This window comes from Gracilinanus agilis, chromosome 1 (genome assembly GCF_016433145.1).
Source record: "Gracilinanus agilis isolate LMUSP501 chromosome 1, AgileGrace, whole genome shotgun sequence".
NCBI lineage: Eukaryota > Metazoa > Chordata > Mammalia > Didelphimorphia > Didelphidae > Gracilinanus > Gracilinanus agilis.
The window spans coordinates 701,378,482-701,389,211 of record NC_058130.1 but is presented as its reverse complement, the minus strand read 5'-3'; the positions used below and the strand labels follow the sequence as shown (position 1 = coordinate 701,389,211).

General features: G+C 38.9%; 1 protein-coding gene across 1 annotated transcript in view; it reads right to left on the bottom strand.

Moving 5' to 3' along the window:
- Nucleotides 1–3,282: 3,282 nt before the first annotated feature.
- GLI4 (GLI family zinc finger 4) overlaps nucleotides 3,283–10,730 on the bottom strand; it is a 58,449-nt gene continuing 51,001 nt past the window's right edge. Inside the window, exons 5-6 of the mRNA XM_044684570.1 lie at nucleotides 6,066–6,179; nucleotides 3,283–4,797 (exon numbers count right to left, since the gene is read on the bottom strand). Of these exons, the coding sequence (XP_044540505.1) occupies nucleotides 3,869–4,797; nucleotides 6,066–6,179 (1,043 nt within the window). The 3' untranslated portion in view covers nucleotides 3,283–3,868. The remainder of the gene's footprint in view (nucleotides 4,798–6,065; nucleotides 6,180–10,730) is intronic.

Here is a 10,730-nt window from a genome sequence, read left to right as displayed (position 1 = left end):
ATGTGACTTTGGGCATCTGTAACATGAAGCAGGGGTTAGGGAGGTTAGCTAACTGCCCTTTAGAAGGCTTCAGTTTCATCATTTGAAAAGTGAGGGGGTTAGCTATATAGCCTCTGAAACTTCTTCCAGCTTTAAGTCTAAAAATCTATGATTAGATGACTTCCAGTTTCCTTCCAGCTCTAAATACATGACTTATGACTCCACTTCTGCTTTGAAACCAGGTTGGTATATGGCCTGCCCATTCTGTGGCTCTGCCTGCCAATAAATATTGCAGCCTAGAGAAGGGCATTCAGGTTAGTGAGGTGACTTAAAGTTAAATCATAGGAAGTAGAATAGAAAAAAATGGCAATGGGTAGTTTGAAGAGAAGACTTAAGGGGAGATGCAAAGAGAACTAAATGATTGTTTTGTTAAGTAGACTCATGCTCCAGGCAAGGTTTGACCTAGACGACTTCTGAGATGCTTTCATATAAGTAGAATATGATTCTATGTGGGAGATGACTTGTTCCTCTTGACCCAAGAAGGGAGAAATAGCACCAAAGGATGGAAGTCATAGGGAGTCAGATTTTCATTCAATCTAAGAACTTCCTAACAAATAGAGGTAGCATAGTGTACAGGTAAGGCTTGGCTATGTATTCTATTGCACCTGGGTGTCCTACTCGCCACCTATGTCACAACTTTTCTGAGCTGGGTTTTTCATCTATAAAACTTTTCATCTTTTGGATTAGATGACCAGTTTACTGCAGAATTTGGGAACTTAAAGGATGTTTCATAGAGTCAAACCATTAAATGCTTAAAGCAGGCCTTACTAGCTTATATTTTAACTTGTACATTGGAAAGCTTATGGCCTAAAATGAAATGGCTAGGGGCACAGTGACAGGGTAATAGGGATAAAGAAATAATAGGTCAGAGGAAAGGTCTCAATAGCCAACGGGGTGAGAACACAACTGAATCTTGTTACTAGAGGGAGGATTGTTGGACCTTGAATGCAATGGTTTTGCTACATTCAGGAAGGAATTAGACCTTAAAACAATGGAATGTGCTTACCTTCCTAGACAGTAAGCTACTCATCACTGGAGAACTTTACACTGAGACTAAAACCTGCTAGAACAGCTGTAAAGAGAATTCATGTTTCAAAGAGAATTGAGCTAGATGCCTTATATGGTCCCTTCTTCCTCTAGCATTCTATTTTTCCTGAGTGTGCATGCATGCATACATATGTGTACACACCCACACACCTGGCCCCAAATCCTTACTATTGGATCAGGTAGATAAAACTTGAGCTTTGGAAAACTGTTAAACATAAACACATTACTTTGAGAGGGAGAGTGATGGTGGTGGTGGTGGTGAAGGATCCTACTGCTTAAACTCTTTGTCACTGAGGAGATATAATTTATAGGATGAAAAAGTTGTTATCCTGGAAGATTCAGTATTAGGACCATAGGATGGGGAAGTTAGAGAGCCAAATGTACTATAAAGAAGAATATTAGAAACAAAATACCAAATGTTAACCTACGAAACATGTATAAAACCACAGGCTGCCAAGTAAGGTTTTGGCCACAAGAGCTCATGAATAAGAGAATTAGATTGAAGATGTGAGTTCAAGTCTACTTTCTGATATTTACTCCCAATGTGATAAGACAGTCCCCTCTCCTCTCTAGGCCCCAAAGTTTTGTATTTGTAAAATGCAGTTGGATGAGCCTATCTCTAAGGTCTCTTTCAGCTCCAAAGCCTAAGACTACTAAAGGAATGAATAAAGTTGCTTTATGTTCAGAGTCCCTATAATGATGAATGGTAGAGATGGGGTGAAGAGGGCCATATTCACAAGTCTTAAAACTTTAGAGGTAAGAATATGTTGTTTTATGTCACGTGAACCACAGTGGATGGAAATTCCCTGATATAGGATACAAAGTTAAACCTATGAACTCTTTGGTGACATATCTGTAATAGATCACTAAAGTAAGTCAGGATGTTTTGGAATTCTTTGAATTAACCTTCGAGGATACCCTCAGGGACAACCTAGACCCACTGCTACATATCCCTTGGGGTCCCTATCAAATATAACACAGGACCAGATGGGGTTTGAGGGAATTCTCTGGTCTAATGTGTCCCTTCAAAAAAGATAGGCAAACATCTCTTTACACTTTCCTCAAGAAGGAAAGAAATTATAAAATTAGGATGTCTTTATGTCATAGTTGGATTTGTGGAGTTCAGACATGAGCTTTTAAGGGGGACTATTAACAAATTGGAAAACATCTAGAAGACAATCAGGATGAAAAGGGTGAGATCATAAGGATTAGTTGAATAAACTAGAGAAGACAGAGGAAGAACATAAGAAAACTTCGACTTACTTTTAAGAGTTGTCATATTTAAAAAGGGATGAGATTTAACTATTTAATTCTAGATCACCAAACTGGGAACACTGCATACACTGAACAGTTGTTACAGAGAAGCAGTTTCTAGCTTAGTTTAAGGACTGGACTCCTAAAAAACCTGATCCAATTGCTCAATGCCATGGACACCATTGGGAGTTAGTGAGTTCCCTATCACCAAAAATATTCAGGCAGCAACAAGAAAATCATTTACCAGGAAAGGTGTAGAAATGTTGTTCCTACATGGTCTGGAGAGTTGGACTAGGCAACTTCTGAAATTCCAATTCCCTTTTATCGTTCTTTAAGTCTTTTGCACTATCAAGTGACTTCATTAAAGCTATAAGTGGAATTCTACCCTGAATGAACTTTAAAAATAATTTATTATTGATACTGAGGTGTCCCTTGCAAAGTATTCAAGACACTTTTTAACCTAGTTTCTTTACTTGTATGCAAGTAAAGGGTAGGGAGTGATTTTGCTTTGGCCACCAGAGTTCCACAGAAAGGTAAGCTAGGTGGGGGCAGCTGGGTAGCTCAGTGGATTGAGAGCCAGGCCTAGAGATGGGAGGTCCTAGGTTCAAAGCCGGCCTCAGACACTTTCCAGCTGTGTGACCCTGGGCAAGTCACTTGACCCCCACTGCCCACCCTTACCACTCTTCTACTTATGAGCCAATACACAGAAGTTAAGGGTTTAAAAATTAAAAAAAAAATTAAAAAAAAAAAAAAAAAAGAAAGGTAACCTAGGACCCTTATTCTGAGTCACCTGTTCTACCAAACCCTGGCCCCTTAACAAATATAGTGAGGGAACAAACATGGAAAGGGGAGAGAAGGGAAGGGCAAGAAAGAATAGGGAGGCAAATGGAAATAAAGAGTCCTCAGGGAATATAGGAGAAGTGAAAATAACTTCTCTTTTTACTCTTCAAAGTCCCCTTTGTCTGTCTGGCTACATAAGAATATTTTTTTTATTTTCATTCTCTTCAATTCTGACAACCTCAATGATGTGAATCCTGTATCTTGTCTCTTTAATACCCCCAAAGTGAGAGTTCTGTAATGCTGGTGGTGACTGAATTGCCTAAATTATTATAACCCCAAACTCCTCTCAGCCAAATCCAATGTTCTCCATCTAATGCCCTCTGATCCTAGAGATCTTCAAAGAAATTAGCCAATACTCACTTATTCCCAAGTTTTGATTTTTCCTCTTGACAGTGTGCTCCCGTTTTTACTTTTCTTGTGACCCTTCAGTAAACAGTATAAGGGAGCAGTCACTGAAGGGTTTTATACAGTTATATGAACAAGAATTTATTATCACCAATCACCAAGTATTTATTAATTACCTCATCACTGCATGCGGTACTGGGCTAGGTTGCTGCACAAAGAGAATTAGACAGACAAGGAATCTTTTCATTAGGACCTTAATTTTTTTTTTAATGGGCTCTTGCCCCAAAGTAGATTCTCTGCTCTATCATCTGTCCCCCACACTCATTACAATACATTCCTGTGGTTATTCTCTGTAGTGGATTCTCTGATGCTGAATAAGTTGTGAGCTCTGACCGAAGGCTTTCCCGCATTCATTGCATTCAAAAGGCTTTTCTCCAGTGTGAGTTCTCAGGTGTCGGAAGAAGTGTGACCTCCCTCTGAAGGCTTTCCCACACTCATTGCATTCATAGGGTTTCTCCCCAGTGTGAATTCTCTGATGCTCAATGAGCACTGAGCTCCAAATGAAAGCTTTCCCACATTCACTACACTCATAGGGTTTCTCTCCAGTGTGAAGTCTCTGGTGTCGAATAAGATTTGAGCTCTGGCTGAAAGCTTGCCCACATTCATTACATTTATAGGGCTTCTCTCCATTATGAATTCTCAGGTGTTGAGTAAAATGTGAACTGTGACTGAAGGCTTTCCCACATTCATTACATTCATAAGGCTTCTCTCCAGTATGAATTCTGTGATGTTGAATAAAGCCTGACCACCCTCTGAAGCATTTCCCACAATCACTGCATTCATAGGGTTTCTCTCCAGTGTGAATTCTCTGGTGTTTAATAAGTAATGAATTATACTTGAAGCATTTACCACAGGTGTCACATTTATGGGGTTTCCCTCCTATGGAGCCTCCCTGACGTGTCATAAAGCTTGAATTCAGACTAAAGCTTCCCCCAAATTCATCACATCCTGGGCTTCCCTCTACTTGGGGAGCCTCCTGGTGAAGGACTGTCATGTGCCAGGAACCTCGCTTCTGGGAGAGGGATATCCTCTCTCTGCCCCCAGCAGAGTTTCCCATCTGCCTTTCTAAACTGTCCTCCCGTTCACAGGGTTCTGCAAACTTGGGTCCTCGAGGAACATTCCTGAGGAGACTTTTCAACACCCCTCCATGTTCTTTTCTTTCTTCGGAAACTTCTTGCTTTGGAGTTAACAATTCAATCTCAGACTCAGAATCTGAAAGGAGGAAATGAAAATCCAAATGTCATCTTTTCCCTGTGCTGGGAAAGAGGAAACAAGTAGAAAAGGAAGATAATCATCATCCTTGAAATTAGTTTCTAACAGATGCCCAAAGCTTTGACGGCGCTCCAAAAGGACTTTCTTTACTAACTAAAGGAAAGAGGAATAGGGACATAGGCAGGAATTTTTACTTGGTAATATGGTGCTCATCAGAGGTTTTCCCAAACCTCCTGATTAGTCTATAGGACTAGAAAATTGTTAAGAGATGATTAAGAGAGTGACCAGGGAGAGAAGGCAAAGTGAGCAAAGAAAATAAGGAATGCCCTTTAAAGAAGAGGGTGTCTATTATGAACTTTATGAGCAAACTATGTATCTGATTGGATTATTCTGATGAGGAACTGTTTTATTTGCTTGTTTGTATTTCTTCTGTTTGGCCCTTGGTATTTGAGAGTAAGATTGGATAAAGCTAACCAACGATAACCATTCTCTAGGTGAAATACCATAAGATCACCATGTCATCAGAGGTTTTCCAAGTAGCTGAGAATAAACTTAGGATAGGAAAAATATACCAAAGACCTTGGCCAATAGAGCCCACGCAGTTGAATCTCAAATTTGGCTTAGATTTGTTTGAAGACACCATTCTGATTTGGAGAGGTAAAAGAGGTATCAAATTTCAAGTAAAAAGTAAAAAACTTTAGACATTTCTCAGTCTGGAACTGTAGAGAATTTTTTTCTATAAACTGCTAATTTATTACCTTCTTGGATTTTCAGAATTTATATATTCTCTTCCCCTTACAAATAAACCGTAGAAAATGCCCTCTTTACAGTCTGGATTATATGAAAATGGGGAAGAAGGTAATAAGGAAAGAGGTCATTAGGGAAGGCCATTCAACAATGGGAAAGGTAGAGACATAGGGTCCAGAAATTAGTATTCAGATCTGGTACAATGATGTGACCAGGTAAGCTTAGGGAACCAGCAAAGTCAGTGCCTCAAAATGGAATTTAGTTATTAGTAAAGAGCAAAGAGTAAAGAGTATTTAATAAAGAGCAAAAGGTGGTGGCCTGAAGGCCAAAGGCACCTTGGAAGCTGATTACTAGGTCAGGGAACCCTATGGCCTAGGATTAGACTCCAGAATCCTCCACATACCCATCAAAAAAATGGGGACTTTAATGGCATAGGCTAGATGAAATGAACAGGAAGATCTGAGGATGAGCAAACTGAACACAAGTTATAGTGAGGCAAGGAGGAGCTTATTCTCACTCACCTGTGCAGGTATCTCTTGAGATCTCTGTTTCTTGAATTCCTTGAAAATCTGAGCCAGACAATTCTTCCTCTTCCTGCAGCAAGGAAATTACATCAGGTTTGGAAACTGGAAATCCTATTTATGGAAAGGAAAAAAGGGAAATGATGACATGCGCATCCCCTACACCCAGACTAATTCAAGTCTTCCTAGTTCTCTCTATGCAGTTTTTCCCCTTTCAATCCATCCAGTTCCTGCTATCAGAGGAATCTTCTGAAAACAATGTTCTGGGCATGTCCTTCACCTGCTCAAAAAAAAAAAAAAACCCTCTTACCTTCCCATCTTAGAATCAATACTAAGTACTGGTTCCAAAGCAAAAGAGCAAAATGGGGATTACACAGCTAGGAAGTATCTGAGGTCATACTTAAAAACTCTGACTAGTTTCTATTTACCTACAGGAAAAAAAAAAGTTCTAAATCCCTTAGATTGGTATTTAAGATTCCCCCACAAAATGACCCTTAAAATCTCTCATTCATCCTCTATAGGAACCTACTGGTATAGTCAAAATAGTCTGCAAATAATTTACCCCTAAACACAGCACAATCATTCATGCTTAGGGGTCTTTGATCATGGTATTCCCTTTGCCTGGAAAACCCTTCTTCCTTTACTCCACTTATGCATCTGAAGTGGACCATAAAGCATGGGTATTCTCCCTCCACTTCACCTATGAAAAACTTCCTCACCTTTCAAGGTCCAGCTAAAATCTCTTATACTCCAAGAAGGCCATTCTCTCCCATGATCACTAAACACATTTTATTTCTTAAATGTTTTCCACACCTTATTTCTGAACTATTTATTTAGTATTTAGAGCATTTTCCTGTACTAATAATACTTTAAAAATAACATTTATATGGCACGTCAGAGTTTTCAAAAGCATTTTATATACATCATGCATATACATCATAAGATTACATATTATAGAATACAGACAGGTTCTTCAAGGGCAAATACTTGTTCATTTTTGTTTCGTATTCCAAGGACCTAGTATAGTGCGTGGCACATAGTAGGAGATTGATGAATGCTTGATTGGCTGATGCTGGGGAGAAGACATTCTAGTTGTAGAAAACAGAATGAACAGAGGCAAGAAAGCTCTGAACATGCTAGGGGAGTTGGCTGCATTCAAAAAGGACCTCAGAAGATAGAGGGAGGCGCAGCCTCTGAAGAGCACTGAGAAGCAGCACTATTTCCAACTCTGCCAAGAACAGCCTTTTCTGGCACAGCTGCCTAGGCCTAAATAGGATTAGGAATTTCTAATCCAGGGATTGTAGATCAAGGCTGGCTCCAACCTATCTTCAACCTTATCTCTTCTGACTCTCCTTCACATATTCTGCATTCCAGTCAAACTGGACTACTCTGCATTCCTCTTTCTTGATCTTCCTTCTATGTCTCAAGCCATGGAATAGACTCACCCCATCATAGCCATCAGTTGATATCACTCCCCTCCTTTAAAGCCAAATCATATGGTACTTCTTCTAGAAAACATTTTCTTTTGCTTCCCTTTCCTCCCTTCCTCACAGAGGTAAAAGTGAGCTCTCTTTTCACATTTTTCATAGTCATTTACTTTGACTTCTCCTTTGAACTTATTTCATGCTTACTTGTATCATAGTTACTTATGTACTTGGTGAGCCTTTGTCATATCTGAGCCCTTAATAAATGTTGGCTGAATTTAATCTTAATCCACAATTAATTCTAGACCCACCTATTGGATCAGGAAGTTTTATCTCACTTAGTGCCAAGGTAACTAAAACGTGGACAAATATGGATTCTCTGGGTTAAAGTCTTTTTTTTTTTTCTAATTCCCCACATTATTTTCCAGAATGGATCAATTCACAGCATTACCAACATCAAAGTAGTGTCTCTTTCCACAGCCCCTCTATACTGCTTATTTCTTTTGTCATACTTGCTAATTAGCTGGGTATAAAGTGAAACCTCAGAATTATTTTGATTTGCTTTTTTCTTGTTATTAGTCAGTCAATCAATAATCAAGAAAAATTTATTAAGTATCTAGATACTCAGTGCCAGGCAAGGAGGTAAGAGCTTATTAGTTATCTTTCATATGGTCATTTATAGTTTACAATTCTTTTGAGAATTGTTTGTTCATATTCTTTGATCAATTCTCCATTGGAAAATTGTTCCTGGTCTTACACATTAATAATGAACTTTCTACATGTCTTGGAAAGATAGCTTTTTAAAGTCTAAGTAAGCTGCAGAATTCTTTGGGTACCTGTCCGGCTTATACACTTAAGAATTCCAAGATTATTTGACAAGTTACTCAATCTCTCTAAACCTTAGTATGCTTAGACACAAAATGAGTCAAATCATACTTGTACCACCTACCTCACAGGGGTTTTAAAATGATCAACTGAGATGATTTCTATAAAAGTGATGTATAATGATAAAATACTAAATAAACCAACACTTTTATTACTATTCCAGAATGTCATGGTTGGAAGGAATTTCAGTGGAATACTGAATATACTGTTAGACAGTATATGTATTGGTTGCTTTTGCTGAACTAATTTTTTTCTCTCTCTTTTTTCAATCTTTGTTACAAGGAATGAAATCACTTGAGGAAGGGAAGAAGGAAGATGGTTAGAAAAGGACTTTATTAAAAAAGAAAAGCCACCAAAAGAAAAGGAATTAACCACCTCTAGTAAGAAGAAGCTATCTCCACAGGGAGACCCATCTTGCTTTTGGATAGTTCTATGGGTAAGTTTTCCCTTAAATCAAGTCAAAATCAAGTTCCCACTCCGTACATTTTGTTAATTGCTTCTACTTCTGCCCTCTGGAGACAACTGGAACAAATCCAACCCCCCTTCTATAGCCTTTCAAATACTTGAAAAAAAAGTCCCAAGAGTGGACTAGGTTTTTTCCATCTTAGCCCCAGCTGCCTTCTCAAACTAGAGATGCTTCCACCCTTGTGATCCATTCTTTCAATTGGTGAATTCCTTTCTAGAACTTCCATTTGAGGAAATTCCAAGGCCAGCTGTGCTTACTTTGTACCTGGCTCCTGACTCTCCAGAAATTTTCATCTCTGCACCAAGAAGGTATCTTCCCTCACTTCCCCCACTTTTCAGCTTTTATGCAGTATCTTCTCTGTTAGAATGTAAGGTCCTTGAGGCTAAGTACTATATTCCTCTTTGCTTATATTTGCATTCCCTATGCTTAGCTCAGTGCCTGGCATGCAGTAAGCACTTAAAGGTTCACTTGATCTACCAATCTATCTATCATGTCCCCTGCTCCACGTCTTTTCTTTAGGCTAAATGATCCCAGTTCCCTGATCAATTGTTATATGATATAGTCTCCAATCCTTCACTAGTTGCCCTCTTCCATATGAAACCTAGCTAAATATCCATCCTGAAATGTGATATCCACAACTGAACACAATACTACAGAAATGCTATACTGATCAAGGCTAAGTACATTGAGACTACTGCTTTTCTAGACACTATACTTTCCTGGGCATTGAACTTCTTCAAATGCAATTTTGGAGATTAAATGGACAAAGATTAAACTGACTTTTTGGGCTGCCATAAATCATACTGCTGCCTTGGGTTGGGCTTACAGTCCACTAAAACCTCCAAATCTTTCCCACAGTCTCATCTCTCCCAAACCAGAAAGGTTTCAACTTCTATATATGATAACAATAGGTTGGAGCTTAAGGAGTCAGGACAGGCTCATCAGCAAAAGGTTGGTCATTAGGTAATTAATTGATTTTGCTCTACAACTTGTTATTTGTAAAAATGATGAAGGCCGAGGTTAAAAAGGAAAATAGTATTTTAATAAAAGCTATGCTGATAGAGATAAATTGACCACGTGCCTGTAAGAAACCTATTCCAACATCGCCTCAGCCATTTTACCTTTTGTATCTTCGCGCACCCAGGTAACTAAAAAGGAAGTTCAAAACCACTTCCCAATATTTAAAGCTGTCTCTCACCTTGAAGACGTCATCTAAAACAGGAAATCTGTTGGACCACGGGAAATGTAGTTCCAAGGTCCCCCACATGTCCACAGGAAGTTTGTCATATAATCTACATACCTTAAGGCTCAAATGAGCCCCAAATACCTCTAAATAGAACCCTAAGTGATTTTAACTAACACAACCTCACATGTATTCTTTCAGCAACTAAAGTAAGTGAGTAAACTACAGCACGTAAACAAATAGCTTGTGGAACTCTGAGCCTCGAACTGTTAAATATAATGAGGGCTAAGAAGTTCATTAATCAAATGAGGGGGCAGGATTAGATTAAGGAAAGTCTGAGTTGAAAGGGTCCTTAAGAAATCAAACTGTCCAACCCCCTTCATTTGACAATTGAAGAAACTCAACTGAAACCCAGAGAAGAGAAAAAAAAATTGCCTAACCAAACACACAGCAAGGGGTAGGGCTGTAACTCAAACTCGATTTGACTTCAAAACCAGTGCTCTTTCTATGACATCATGCCGATTTCTAAGGCCCCTTCCAACTTAGTCTATGATTTCATGCATCTACAGCTGCATAGGAGAAGGCGATTCTTTAGGCTACCTACTACCCAGATTTTCTAGATAAGGGGAAAGAGGGCAGCTGTCTCCATTTGGACCAGAACTCATATATATGTGTGTATGTAGGTATGTATATATATATATATATAT